The sequence below is a fragment of the Equus przewalskii genome, chromosome 7 (assembly GCF_037783145.1).
Source record: "Equus przewalskii isolate Varuska chromosome 7, EquPr2, whole genome shotgun sequence".
In the NCBI taxonomy this organism is placed as follows: domain Eukaryota; kingdom Metazoa; phylum Chordata; class Mammalia; order Perissodactyla; family Equidae; genus Equus; species Equus przewalskii.
The window spans coordinates 39,638,972-39,654,364 of NC_091837.1; the positions used below are offsets into that span (position 1 = coordinate 39,638,972).

The 15,393-nt window shown below is 45.7% G+C and overlaps 1 protein-coding gene and 1 long non-coding RNA gene across 3 annotated transcripts in view; both read right to left on the reverse strand.

Annotated features, from left to right (window-relative positions):
* Positions 1–1,180: 1,180 nt before the first annotated feature.
* LOC139084805 (uncharacterized) lies at positions 1,181–4,765 on the reverse strand. The gene is made up of 6 exons (XR_011542569.1): positions 4,599–4,765; positions 3,669–3,815; positions 3,288–3,465; positions 2,754–2,942; positions 1,617–1,767; positions 1,181–1,273 (listed from the first exon to the last, which is right to left on the reverse strand). It is a non-coding gene; the product is annotated as an uncharacterized lncRNA (long non-coding RNA).
* A 1,329-nt stretch (positions 4,766–6,094) lies between these two features.
* Positions 6,095–15,393, reverse strand: part of IMPA2 (inositol monophosphatase 2) — a 52,207-nt gene continuing 42,908 nt past the window's right edge. For both annotated transcript variants that reach the window (XM_070629619.1, XM_070629620.1), the window contains exons 6-8: positions 8,885–8,993; positions 7,966–8,117; positions 6,095–6,619 (exon numbers count right to left, since the gene is read on the reverse strand). In XM_070629619.1, coding sequence (XP_070485720.1) covers positions 6,504–6,619; positions 7,966–8,117; positions 8,885–8,993 — 377 coding nt within the window. In that variant the 3' untranslated portion in view covers positions 6,095–6,503. The remainder of the gene's footprint in view (positions 6,620–7,965; positions 8,118–8,884; positions 8,994–15,393) is intronic.

Consider the following 15,393-nt stretch of genomic DNA (forward strand, 5'->3'; position numbering starts at 1 on the left):
CCCCCTTTATATGCTAAGGACTCCTCTTTCATTTTCTGTCATACTTCTTTTCCAGCATGTGGTTTGGATCAATCACGGGTTGCTGCTGATGTGTGTGGTGACTTAGTGGTGCCTGAGGGGACAGGTCCAGGCCAACACCAGGAAGCCATGCGGCTCACCCGTGTTTTTGGTGAACCTGGCCCCAGCACCCAGCTGACACAGTACATGACTAAACAGACATCTAGACTTTTGTCTCCCTGTGTCCTTTACAGGGGGCCTTTACGAGGTGATTGAGCTGCACTCCACCCTGAGGGCTTCACCAGCAGGAAGAGAAGCCCACCTGAGGCCGGGCAGAGAAGGGTCCGAAGCAGCGAGCAGAAGCCCTCGCCTGCGGGTCCTCTGTTCTGGCTCCAGTCTGCTCTTCTGGTACATCTGTTTGATGCAACCATCTATGCACACACTGCCTGCCCTGGAAGGAGCAGTTTAACTCATTTTACAGAGGGGCCCAGAGAGGTTCCACCTGTAACTCAGGTTCACCCAGCTGGTAAGTGGCGCCCACATGCACAGCCCTGCACTTCGCACCATCTACTAGGAACCCAAAGCGTTGGTTCAGAGGGCTTCGTGCTTCTGGAAATCATCCATGTGTTTAGGCCAGTGATCTGGCTCTGTTTATGCTCTAAAATATCTGTTCTCTTTATATCTTGCCTCCACGGAAAAAAGCATGATAAAGTGTGTTCATACTTTAATGTGGTTCCTACTGAGGAAAGCTAGGGGAGGTATTTTCTGAGATTGCCTGAAGTCTTGGGCACAGAATAATTACAGAATTGTAATTGTAAATGGTTTAATAAATCAGGCCAAGCCTGTCTAAGCTGTGGTGTCATCTGAGTAAATATGTCTGGTTTTCTCCAATAGCTGAACCATGCCATTTGGCTGTGAAAGATACCATGATCTTCTCACTCTTGAATAATATTTAATTGTATGAACAGTATCACCCGACATTTCACAGCTCTTGCAACTTTCACATGTTATCCTATGACATCTTCACAATAGCCCTGGAGGGGATTGGACAGTCCCACATTACGCATCTCACCCAAGACTGACAGAGGGGAGGCGAATTCCTCAAGGTCACACAGTTACTTTAATGTGACCAGAATCATGCTTCCTGACTCCTGGTCTGTTTGGATGGTGACATTTAGCGATGTACTAGGACAAATGTTTTACTTTTATTTGAAGTTAGATTATAAAGGCACCAAAACAGTTGACAACTCTGGTCCACAAGATGCTTTGAGTAAAGCTGTTGAAATAAGAGAAAAAATTAGGGCAAAACCAAAGCATTTGGAAGCCTACAAGAGGAATTCTGAGCAAATGTAATCATCAAAGAGTAGGTGAACATTATTTTTCAAGGAAGTCAAAATGAGATGGTGAGTGTGTCAACTTCAAAGATATGAAAGTGAGCAGAGCGTTTGGTTTCCAGGAGGCATCCAGGCTGGGGCTCTTGGGCCTCAAGGTTCCACGGTGGCCTGTGCTCTGTGCCCTGGCCTGGCCTCCAACCTCGGGGTCTCGGACACCCCCCTGGTCCCCAGAGGGTCTCTGCTTCTCCCGAAGGGGCAGTGATAATGCTCAGGCCAAAAGCTTACCAATGTCAGCTTCAGACTGTCAAAGACTGAGCGAACTCGAGAGACGCAAACACACGTGGACGCGTGAGAAGGCCTGTGGCACCTGCAGCCATTATTTAAGCTGTGTCCTCAGGGTCTCCTGCTGCCCTCTGGGCCCTCTGAGAGGCTTTTCCTGCGGGGAGTTATTTCTTTGAAGAAAACCTCCATAACCATTTCAGAACTAAAAGACACTACATGATTAGTGAGCATTACACCTCAAAATGCATGTTGAAGAATGTAAGGAATTTCTTGTGCAATTGCATATATCCTCAGAAGAGCTGTTTGAGTGTATTCTGAGAAAATAAAAACTTGCAAATCTAAACCTAAAAGGATAATCAGCAATTTGGCAAAACTTGAGCATATATTTTAAAATCTCATTAAAAAAAGCCATATTATTATGAAAAAGTCCCATTAAACAAAATTAATGCAGACAAAGCAATAAAATGACAAATCAAGCTATTTCCAGAAATGAAAGAAAACACAGTTTCCTCCAAGATGACTGTCGCTGTGCTTCTGGAACCATCAGTAGCTGGGAAAGGCCGGGGTACTTGGCCCGTGAGGACAGAGCTCCAAGCGGCCTGGGGTTTTCTGCAGGCTGGTCAGACGCTGGGTAGCTTCTATTTCTTCAAGGACAAAATTATTACAAAATGTGATAAGACACAGCACTCACTCTAAAGTGAACCTATGGGAATGTGCAAAAAATCCAGTTAATTTGAAAACAAAATGTATTTACTATCACAGCTGGAAAATACACACTTCCTCTCTCTTCCTACCAGGACTCTGGCAAGGCAGGTATCTACCAGGTTCACAGGCTCAGGGAACAGAATCTGCAAAGAGCTCTGGAGACCTGTAATGTGCAAATGTTATAGGTACTGATTGGGTCCTCAGTTTCCTTAAATGATGGCCCAAGGTCACATGGCGAATTAGTATAGAGCTGGGACTTGAGCACAGAACCAGGATTCTGACACTTGTTCGGGGTGCTGCCCACACTTGTGTACCTGTTCCCTGGAATCTTTAAGCATTGGAAATTTATGCTCAATAATCCACAACAATGTTTTCAAAGTTGCAAATGTAGGCCTAAAAGATATTAATTTGTGTTCAAAATGATGTAACTTTTACCATAATATTTTGGTTATGCTTTTCTTTAACTTTCTTTTTTCCTTCCAGTACATGTGGGTTTCAAGGCTTCCTTAAGCTTCATTTCATGGTATCTTCACTCTCACAAGTAGGTTCCCTCAAAGCTCTCCAGATGCAGGACTGCTGACGCTGGTGTACCTTTCTATGTGACAGATAAAGAGTGCCAGTCCACTGGCATTATGGGGAAACAAAATATTAATGTTGTCATAATATTTTCACATAAACAGAATTCAGAAAAAAAATGTATCTGCTAATCTCTGGCTGATCAAATTGGTTCTCTTCATTTAGCATTTGTTGATCACCCATTTCAAAGTGTCCTGAATGTGCACCAAACTAGGAGCCAGGATTTGCAGCTGTGCACATGAGAGATCCTGGCTCTTAGTCACCCAGGGGAAGCTCTGACGTGGAAGGTTCTGGATGCTGGTGACAAGCTGGTATGCACTGAGTGTCAGTGGCAGCTGGGCCCTTTGTACACGCCAGGCAGTCCCCTTAACAACCCTGGGAGGGAGGCATCACCTGCAGTTTTCAGGGTGGCATCTGAGGCCCGGGTGAAGGAAGCCTGAGTTGGAATGAGGTTTGTTGACTGCAAAGTCAGCGCTCTCCGGACTGCAGCAGTGGGCCGGCCTCCAGCTGGTGCTCAGGGAACCATGCAGCGAAGCCACCCAGGGGGAAGAGGCAGATCTTCCAGCCAGTTCTAAACAAGACCTGGGGCTAGTATTCCAGCATCCAACTCACCCACCCTTCCCATCCCCAAGGCACAGTTGTCCCCACCTCCTTCCCTGTTTGTGAGGCTTTCCCTTTAAGGTTGCCCTTATCATAGATTCATAGAATTAATTATCTGCAATTCTAGGATTCTAATCTGGTTCCACTTTTGTAATAACATAGCTGGTAACTTACCTTGCTCTGGCTCTGCTCTGGCCTTGAGTTAGCCTCTCCATCCTGCGCACACACCCCAAGCGCATCACACAGTGGTGACCTGGGAGCCACCCTGTAGGCAAGACTGTCCAGGGAGCCTGGGGAGACTGGAGACTGACCAGGATTGTTCTGGTTTCCAAACACCAGGGAAGAATGCAGATTCCATAAAATAGAAGTTGGAGTGTTATGTATAAACTAAATCCAGATCTTAGAATAGATTACTGAAGAGTGTGTATGTGATCCAGTAGAACTTTCTGAGATGCTGGGGATATCTGCACTTTATCTGCACTGTCCAGTATGGTAGCCACTAGCCGGATGTGGGTACTGAGTACTTGAAAGGTGGCTAGTGTGACTGAGGAACTGGGTTTTAAATGGAATTTAATCAATTTAACTTGAAATAGCCCCATGTAGCTGGTGGCTAATGTATTAGACACCAAAGCTCTATGAATCTAGAATTCAGCAAGATGTGTGGCAAGATCTTACGCAGCCCTGTGGAGAGAACCGTCTGCCAGCTGATACTACAGTTAGATGTACTGAAAACTGTGTGAACGGCCCCTCTGAGCGGTGATTAACAGAATCACGAGAACCTGGAAGAGGTGAGTGAGGTGCTCAAGGATTCTGGGCTTATTTTGATCCAAGCCAACATTTTTTCCCCATGATTTGAATAAAAGCTCTTGATGGCAGGCTAAGCCAATATGTAGCTAAAAAGCTTCCAGAGGCTGACACCATACTGGAAGAAAGAATCAGAATTCCAAAATCCAGACAGGCTGCGGCTGTGAGCTAAAGCTGATGCGGTGAAATTCAGCACTGACAAACTAACAGGCCCACGGAGGGTCTGACAACCCAGCTGGGCTGGGGCACTTGCTGGAGGGTGGGTTAACAGCTGTGCACAACAGGGCTCTCATGACTCACGCGTCTCCACAGGGTGGTGTGCACAACCAGACAACAAACGGGAGCTCGGAGTGGCTGATCAGAGGAAGGGCAGTGACGGATGATCAGACCAAACCTGAGTCTAGAAGACACATCTGGGTGAAGGGACCAACCCTGGGGGCTCAGGGAGGGAACCAGAGCTACTTCACCTGGAGAAATGGAAAAGGACGAGACACATGTTTATGTTCAAACACCATTAGATGGAAGAAGCCTTGCTTAGTTATTCACAGACCTACAGGTGAAAATTAGAGTGGAGATGGAAGCTGTAAGGGACACACTTTGGCTCAACATAGGTAGAGCATTCTAATGATCTGAGGGGTCTTGGTGTGGGTGGGTGGTCTCTGGAGGACCGGTGCAGTCCTTCTAGGGATCAACAAGAGGCTGGACACTGAGGCGGGATATAGAGGAGACTTGAGGTGCCAAGGGGTGGCAGCAGCATCGTGTGGCCGCTAAGGCCCCCTGAGCCTGAAGTTCTGTGGCTCCACAGGCGGTCTGCCATCTGCCTGTAGGTATCAAAAGTGGAGGCCCATGTGCACTGCACTGTGGGAGACCCAAGGGAGACCTCAGTCCTCACACGTCTGGACCCTAGAACTGTGCGCCCATTGGGGGAAGTTCACCTGCTCACCCCGTTCAGATCAGAAAAGGAACTTCCTTTAGAGAGCAAATTTATCAACTAATAACCCAAAGGGAAGTGGAGGTAAGGTATCCAGGTAATTTACTCCCAAAGGGAATAATCCTCTGTGGCATCGCTCTCTGGGGTCCACCGTCTGCATGAGCTGGGCCCCACGTGTGGCTCGCCCTGCGAGAGGTGGGTGGTGTGGGAGAGTTCACGGTGAAAGGATTTGGAGGCCCCTCGTGTCCAGAGAGGGCAGGCCTTGCGGGTTAGCCAGGGGCTTGCCAATGACTCTTGCGGGGCACAGTCTGGTGAAAGTGTCTGGGGTTATCGTACAGGCAACCTCTGAGGTTAGGAGCCAGAGACAGCAGAGGAGAGGCTCCCAAATACTCCATATTTGTTGTTGTTGATGGCAAATTAGGAACATGAGAGAAAAAGTTAAGAGTGGGTTGGAATTTTCTGTCTTAAGACTTTCCTGATTCTTAAGCTTCAGAAAAAATACCTGTGGCCAGTCAGTGAATATCCTCACTGGAATTATTCTTATATATAATTCTGCCTCCTACAGAGCAAAAAAATAAGGCCCAGAAAATACTTTAAAATTTCTCTTCATTAAACTGATCACAAAACAATAGCATTTCAGATTTGTTTTTCTTCATTCTGACCATGTCTTGGATTTTAAATACTAACATGCTACTTACTGAGTCATTTTCACAGTGCTTATCAAAGGCAGCAGACAGAGGCAAGACTGTCAACTTTGGGCTGTAATATGCAAACCTTCCCAAGGAGCCTAGATCTGTGGCTCTGGATTTTACGGTTATTTGAGGGGGGGGGAAAGGTGACACAATTACGGAGGGAAACGGATAAGTAGATTGCCATTATTTTGATTTATTGCATTGTGAAGTACCAGGGGGAGGGCCTGAGAACAAGTCTGCTTTATGAGCAGTTCTAAAGCCTTATTACCTGAGATTTGCATTCTGGAAAAGGAAAAATTGAGACTGAACTATCAATACATACGTCATATGAGATTCGGGTTTTGGCCCTGATAGAGCTTGTACTAACCTGAAAAAGGCCATGTGAGAGTAAAGAGAGAAACCAGCTAAACACCCAGTCCCGGTGAGAGCGTGGATTTAACCAGAGAGCCACACACTTCAGCACAGCATTCCCTGGGGGTTAGGAACGTGCGAGACACCTGAGGACAGGCTGCTCAAGGCCGCCAGCTTCACGTTCCGGGAGGGCCCGGGCCTGGGTCGGCATTCTCTGTCGTCTGCTCCCTTTCACTTCTCATCGTCCCGCCCATAGTTAATTGTTTGTAAGGCCCGAGCTATGAGCGTTGCCATTTCTCGGGTGCCCGCAGCAACCACTCTGCAAGACATGAGGTCGAGAGGTCCACCTGAAGACAAAGAGGGGGAGAGGGTACCTCGGTCACTGGACAGGGCGGAACAATCCCAAAAAGAACTCAGCACACGCACATTCCAAGGAGAACAAAGCTCAGGCCATGCTTGAGCCTGGAACAAAGAGAGTGGTCTAGCCGTGAGCCTGGTCAGAGAGCGGTGGGCCCGTTCAGTGTCTGCTCTGCCCCAGGATGAGTACAGCTGAGGCTCCACAGAACCAGTGCCATCTTGAGGCGGTGCCAGGAGAATGTAGTTTAAGGTCCAATGTTCAGGACTGAGACTCGAATGATCAGTTAGACCAGGATAGGGGAGGGCAGTTCTCAAACCCTACACTACATGGGTGGCACCAGGGATCCCGTGAGATGGAGGTCCTGACGCAACAGGTCTGTCTGGGTGGGGCTGGGAGTCGGCCTTTCTGATCAGCTCCTAGCAACCTAATTCGGCTGCTCTCGGGACCTGGTAGCTGACTGTTGGGGGAGGATGAAGCCCCACGTCCTCCCGGGGGTATAAACAGGACTAATTGCTGGAGCCCTCTGTGCACGCACGCATGCCCAAGTGGTCAGAGCCAGTGTTGGACACGTTTTTAAAGTGAAACTGGTCTGCCTGGCCTTGCCACTCCAGGCTGCCTCTTCATTTTTATACCTTTCTAGCAGCTCAGTTAAGGCTACTAGAGGAGAAAGAGGAAAAAAGTAGAAATCAAATGATAGAAGACCCATTGTATATCCCCAGTAGTTAAAAGGCAGCCACGGTGCTTCCACTAACAAGCTTGGGACTAAAAGCTGGGAGAGAACGGAACCTAAAAGGACTCCCCCAGTCCCTGACTCTTATCCTCAACGTCAGATGAGTGGTCAGCCTGAAGCTAAGTGGACACACCCGCGGACAGAGATGCCACCGGATTCGCCCCCGTGGGGTCAGCCACTGGCAGGCAATGACCTTGAAGCAGAACAGGTCACCTTTCAGATCCATCTCCTACAGCTTCATTGTGGATTGGGGAGCACTCCGCCTGCTCTACCTGTCTCATCAGAGTTTGTGGGGACAAAATGTGTGTGCACTTAGAAAACTGTCAAATGTTATATAAAGGAAAGCGGTGGTGCTCTTCCCATCCGGTCACATATCCTGATCTTAGGGTCTGTTTTCACGCGTTGAAGCCTAGAGCAGGAAGGCAGGAAGGGTGGGAAGGAGACGTCTGGCAGTGGCCTGCTGCTTTCTGATGCCCTTGCACGGTTTCTTATCAGTAGAGACTCCAAGGAAGTGGGAGACACTCAGTCTGGTGGCGTCCCTAAGTCTTGTCTCTGCTGTTGCATCCCTGGGGACAGAGAGTGGGCCAAAGGTCAGAGGAGCTCACCTGAAGTGTCCATCACGATGCCACCCGCTTCTCTGATGATGACTGTGGCAGCAGCCAGGTCCCAGCAGTGCAGGCCAAACTGGTAATAGGCGTCTGCGGCCCCTGAGGCCAGGTGGCAGAGCGCCAGGGTGGAGCTCCCAATCACTCGGACCCTGCGGGAGAGGGAAGAGAGCAAATGCGTGTGTGAGTGGCAACGCGTAAGTCGGATTTCTCTTAAAAGGCGTGTGCACTGACTTCATCCAAAGTCACCCCCTCTGCTGGCCATTCTCAATAATTAAAAATGAGCCACAGGGCTTCTACCGACAAGCTCTAGATTCTGAACTTACTGTCTAGAGCAGCACTGTCCAACAGAACTTTCTGCAATGATGGAAACGTTCCGCACTGTGGTAGCTACTAGCAACCTATGGCCATCGGGCCCTTGAAATGTGGCTAGTGCAACTGAACAACTCAATTTTAACTCTGTTGAACTGTAACTACCTGAAATTGAAATCACCTCGTGTGGCTAGGAGTTTCGGCACAGACCTAGAGGGAGGATGGCGATGAAGCAGATTCACTTGGACCTGGGTTGATATTTCCTGTCCAAGTGCTTCTGCAGTAACGTCATTCATGCAGGGCTCTAAGCACACAGGATTTGCTGGCTGGGTGGTTTGAGATCAGTTCCTTGGCTTCTCAAAGTGCTGCTCGGAAAGGAACAAAGGTCCCCTGTCCATTTCCTAACAGCTGGCCTGTACGAGCTATCATACTGGATGACAAAGTATCACGTGCTCTCCTGGGCCTCAGCATGGAGGGTAATGTGCTCCTTCTGCTCCTATCACATGGGAGATCTCTTCCTCTTTCAGTCCCTGGGGAGCTGTCAGCAAGATCTGAGTATCTGGCACACTCCCTTGGCCCCGGGTTTTCCAGGAACTGAAGTTCGTACCCATGAGCTTTGGCGTGGAGTAACCTCTCCATGTTGCCCAGGAACAATTTCAGAGTAGCAGGGTCACGTTTGGGACCGATTTCTGTTAGAACCAAGGCCTTTGAGAGATCTGCAATAGAAAGAATTTCCCCAAATCAGAAAAATCAAGTCTTGGTTCTAACTGAATAGTCGGAGTTTCCCCTGAAGCAAACTTCAAATATCAGCCTCTCATTCCTTCTTGGGATAAGTATCATCTTTTGAGTGGTTTGGGCTACAAAGTTTTTCTGATGGCTATGTTGAACAAGGAAGGACGCAGTGAACAGAGGGAAACAAAATCGACACTCTGACTCCATTTCACCATTGTTTCTTTCGAGCCATCTTCTGTTTCAGATTGCAGACGGAGCCGATTTTTCAGTTCTCTCTCTTTTCAGGGACGCTTAGCCGAAGAACTTGGAAGAGTATGGTAGCTTATGAAAATCACCATCATTCAATCATAAATAAAAACAAAATGACTTCAAGCTATGAAAGCCTACTATTTGGAGGAAAATTTAAAAAGCCTTTCTCTAACTGCTCTGATCACAGAGATGGAATGTCATCCCTGTGGAGAAAGTAACTTTCAAATGATGTTGTCTTTGGAAAGGAGTCTGTAGGAGTAAGCCCTGCCAGCACAGAGAAGGCCACAGCAGCACGGAGCACAGGGGCCTGGGACGGGTGTGGTGGGGTGCCCGCCAGGAGGCCAGCCGAGGGCATGGGTGTGGGGGAGACGTGACTAGGCTCCCTTCCTGTGCCTGACTCACTGGGGGGGGGATCACAAGCGGCCTATCCTTGCTTTGCCACACACCCAGACACAACCAAATTTAGTGTGTCATGTCTCATCAGGCCTTGCTGCTCAGGCACGATCAGGCACACCAGGTATGTTCAAACAACAGAACAAAGCCACTCCATGAAGCAAGCGGCGGGAACAACACTCCACGAGGTATTTTGCCAAATGGGCCCAAGCCCATGTTGACATCTGCAAAGTCATCTTTCAGCAGGGACCAGATGACCGTGAGAACGCATTCTCCTCTCAGACAGAATCTATACCCATTTCCCCTTTTCTTGTATCGGAGGCTCTCATTTTACACCTTAAACACTTGGTGAAAACACCTGGCTCCACAGCAAGGCTACCGGTAGCCTGCGGGAGGTTTGCATCATCCCTCGCCAGGCACAGCCAGCACCAAAGCCGGGCTGTTGACATGCCTGCTGCGTGTCTGAGGCGGGTGCACAGGGCGCTGCCCACAGCAAGGGACACCGGGCTGGTCGGCTGCAGGATCTCTGTGGACAGGACCCAGCTGACCCCACCAGAGCTTACCTCCTGAACCACCCCTGAGCCCCCCACTGGGCGGCAAACTGAGTCGGTATCTCCCAGGGGGAAAAAAGCACATCTTTTGAAGAAGGAGGCATCAAGAGGGCCAGGAACAGCCAGCACTCAATAAACAGTTATTGAGAGATGAACACTTTCCCTCAAATCCCGGCATTAAGGAAACATGGATAAGAGTCTTCTTGTTTGGGTTGATTTTTAAATTACTAGCATTTTTAAATTTATGGGAGGGATGTTTGGGTTAAGTAGGATTTTGTTGGCTGGCCTAAGAATCTAATCACTGTGCACAACACTTTTTTGTGGGGAAATGAACTTTGAAGGATAAATATTCTAGTTAAAAATGCTCTTTTGAAAGATATGTTCCAATTTGGGGAAGGCCTGTTAAATTAAAATTTACAAACAAATTGGATGGCATGCATGTTATTTTACTCAGGAAGATCAGGAAGGACAAGCTGTTCCAAGAAGAGGTCATGGAGGAAAGCGGAAGTGAAGCAGCCTGGCATCTCGCCTACTCTTACCTCTAATTCCCTTACCTAACTTCACATCCTACATACCCCTACATGTGTACGCAAACATGGCATTTTCAAAACAGTTTTACAGGTGATTCTGTAACTCGCTCTTTTGACATAACAAGATATCAAGCACACCTTTCACCATTGCTCTGCACTCACAAAGATGATTCCACTCGATGGAAGACCTACACTTGGTTTAACCACCCCCAAAGATGAACACTTCAATTCTTGTTACTAGAAACAATGCTATCTCTTTTTCTATGTAGGTTTGTGCAGCCATGTTGATATTGTTCTCAGGAGAGATTAATAGAGGTGGGATTTCTGAATCAAAGAGTATACATGTTTTAGATTTTGATACTTTTTTCCAAATTGCCCTCCAAAAGAGCTGTATCAGCTTTAGCACCCTCCCGCTCCCCACTGCAGTATGATCCTGTACTCTTTTCAAGTCCCTAACAGGTATCCCGTACTCCAGAATATATACTTTAAGAGTGATTTTCTCTGAGAGCTAAGATCAAGAGAATAATCCTTACATACAGAGCATTTCCTGGCTCCAGAATCTTAATCATCCCGGGAGGATACTAAGGAAGACTCTGAAGATTCCCTGCTTGGAACTAGAGAGCCAGACAGTCAATTCCACAGGGTGATGAGCACCTACTTCTAATCAGGTTCATCAGATGTGACTACTCAGATGTTAGCCAGCTTATTGTGGTGGTCATTTCACAATATATACAAATGTCAAATCATTATGTTGTACACCTGTAACTAATATAATGTTCTATGTCAATTATACCTCAATAATAATAATAATAAAAGATGGGACTACTCCTGCAGGCCAAAGCCTAGCCCAACCTGTCCTGGTGAGGAAGAGTAGGGATTCTCAAACTAGGTGCCATAGGGCTATTTCACAAAAGGAAGTTAAGCAGAGTGTGGAAACAGCACTCACTCACATTCACCAAGCCTTACTCTCTCCAGACAGGCCTGTGCTAAGCGCTTCCCATTTGTGGTTCCATACCTCTATTACATTTATGATCCATTCCTCGATTACATTTGTGATCCATGTATGATTCCATTCCTCTGTTATATTTATGACACATTTATGATTCCATTCCTCTATTAATTCACTCTCTCACTGCTCTTGTTTCACAGATGGGGAAAGCAAGCCTAGAGAAGTGACCTGCAAGAGGTCGTATAACCTTTAAGTGGAGAGGCCCAGACTTAAACTCAAGGTTGTCTGGTGATCATGTGAAAGAAAAGGTTTCTTCCCATAGTTTTCAAGTTTGTGAAAAGACACCTCGGGGGAGTGACATCAGCATCATGGTAAGTGAGCTTTGCCAGTAATCTTTCCCTTCCAATATACAACGAGAAGGACATTCATACTCCAACAGAGGACATCCAAACACAACACAAAAAACATTGGAGAGATCCATGCAGCCACACGATGGGAGGGTGGAGAGGCGGGAGCCCCCCGCAGAGGAGGTGGAATGGGGTAAGAGAAAACTTCCCTCCCTGCCCTAATAGACTGTGATCCAGGACCGCAGGAGGCCTCCGAGAGGGAAGGAACGGGGGAAGGGACATTCGTTTGTGGGATCATCAAGGACACCCGAGAGCCCTTGCAGCCTAGAGGGAAGCCCTCTACCAGGGCGAAAGCTTTCACAGGGAGTGACCTTATCAAGCCAACACCACAGGAGAGCAGATAGCAAGAGCAGAGGGAGAAAATCCTGAGAGCACACAGGAGAAAGCATCCCTCCCCCGACCTGCTCAGCCCAGCTCCAGCCCCTGGGATCTTGGCTGAAGGCACAGGGCTCAGAACACATGGCTCCTGACCCCCAACCAGTGATGATAGGTGGGAACTGCGACCAAATAACTCCAGGATGCGAAAAAACAGGGCCACTCCCTCTAGAAATATCAAACATTATATTGAATCTCCAGACCAGAGAGAAAATGACAAGTACACAGAAATCAATCCTGAGGACAAAGAAATATGAAATCTAAATGACAAAGAATTCAAAACATCTATCATCAAAAAACTCAACGAAGTAAAAGAGAATGTAGAGAAACAATTCCACGAGTTCAGGAGCTACTTCACAAAAGAGATTGAAACTATAAAGAAGAATCAATCAGAAATATTAGAGATGAAAGACACAATGGAAGAGATAAAACAAAATACGGATTCCTGAATGCTTGAGCGGACACCAGAGAGGAGTGTATCAGCATAATCGAAGATAGACATGTTGAAATACTCCAGATAGAGGAGGAGACAGAATTAAGACTAATAAGAAATGAAGAAAGTCTCTGAGAAATATCCAACTCAGTTAGGAAATGAAACATAAGAATTATAGGTATTCAAGAAGGAGGAGAGAAGGAGAATGGAGTAGAAAGCTTGTTCAAAGAAATAGTAGCAGAGAACTTCCCAAACCTAGAGAAGGAAATACATGTGGAAGAGGCTGCCAGATCTCCTAAATATGTCAATGTAAAAAGACCTACTTCAAGGCATATAGTAGCAAAACTGGCAAAACGGAATGACAAAGACAGAATACTAAGGGCAGCAGGGCAGAAGAAAATAACCTAAAAAGGAACCCCCATCATGCTTTCAGTGGATTTCTCTGCAGAAACATTACAAGCTAGGAGAGACTGGAATGACATATGCAAACCTTTGAAGGACAAAAACTTTCAGCCAAGAATACTCTATCCTGCGAAAATATCCTTCAGATATGATGGAGAAATAGAAACTTTCCCAGACAAACATAAGCTAAGGGAGTTTGTAGCCACGAGACCCCCTCTACAAGAAATCTTCAAGAAGGTCCTCATACCTGGAAAAAAAAAGGGGAGAAAGGGGTTACAAAGCACAGAGTAAGGAGATGAATAGGTAGACAGAATCAGAGCAGGATAGCAAATACTCAAGTATAGCATTAAAGACAAAGGGAAGGAAAACACCAAAAACAAAGATAATCTTGTCATTTTAACCACAAACTCAAAACACAAGATGGAATAAGATGTAAGAAAAACAACTTAGGAGGGGAAGAGGAAAGGGACTGAATCAGTTTAGTCTAAGGAAATTAGAGGCCATCAGGAAAGGGACTATCTTATCCACGAAGATTTTGAATACAAACCTCAAGGTAACCACTAAACACAAAAGCAGAACAGAGACACAAATAATAAATAAAGAGAAAACAAAGAAACACAACATAAAAACTACATAACTTGATTGGTAGACCAAAATACACAGGATGAGAAACAAAGGAAATGCAGGAGAACTGGATAGCGAGTGATAAAATGGCAGCACTAAGCCCTCATATGTCAATAATCACCCTAAACATAAACGGATTGAATTCTCCAATAAAAAGACACAGAGTGGAGGGATGGATTAAAGAACAAGACCTAACAATATGCTGCCTCCAGGAAACACATCTCACCTCCAATGACAAACACAGGCTCACAGTGAAGGGATGGAAGATGACACTGCAAGCTAATGGCAAACAAAAGAAAGCAGGTGTTGCCATACTTATATCAGACAAAATAGACTTCAAGATAAGACAGGTAAAGATAGACAAAGAGGGGCAGTATATAATGATCAAAGGGACATTCCATCAAGAACAAATAACACATAAATATCTATGCACCCAATATAGGAGCACCAAACTACATAAAGCAACTATTAACAAACCTAAAAGGCAATATTAATAATAACACAATAATAGTAGGGGACCTCAACACTCCACTCACGTCAATGGACAGATCATCCAGACAGAAAATCAACCAGGAAACAGTGGAAGTAAATGAAATGCTAAACCAGTTGGACTTAATAGACATATATAGAACACTCCATCCAAAAACAGCAGAATACACATTCTTCTCAAGTGCACACAGAACATTCTCAAGAATAGACCATATGTTGTGAAACAAGGCAAGCCTCAATAAATTTAAGAAGATTGAAATAATAACAAGCATCTTTTCTGATCACAATGCTATAAAGCTAGAAATTAATTACAAGAAAAAGGCTGAGAGAGGCACAAGGATGTGGAGACTAAACAACATGCTATTGAACGAGCAATGGATCATTGAAGAAATTATAAAGGAGAAATAAAAAAATATCTGGAGACAAATGAAAATGAAAACATACCGTACTAGCTCATATGGGATGCAGCAAAAGCTGTATTAAGAGGGAAATTCATCGCAATACAGGCTCACCTTAACAAACAAGAAAAAGCCCAAATAAGCAATCTCAAACTACACCTAACTGAATTAGAAAAAGAACAAACAAAGCCCAAAGGCGGCAGAAGGAGAGAAATAATAAAAATCAGAGCAGAAATAAATGCTATTGAAACAAAAAAGGCAGTAGAAAGGATCAATGAAACAAAGAACTGGTTCTTTGAGAAGATAAATAAAATTGACAAACCCCTAGCCAGACTTACAAAGAAAAAAAGAGAGAAAGCTCAGATAAATAAAATTAGAAATGAAAGAGGAGAAATAACAATGGATACCACAGCAATACAATGGATTATAAGAGAATATTATGAAAAACTATATGGCAACAAACTGGACAATCTAGAAGAAATGGATAAATTCTTAGACACTTACAACCTCCTAAAGCTGAATCAAGAAGAAATAGAGAATCTGAATAGACCAATCACAAGTAAAGAGATTGAAACAGTAATTAA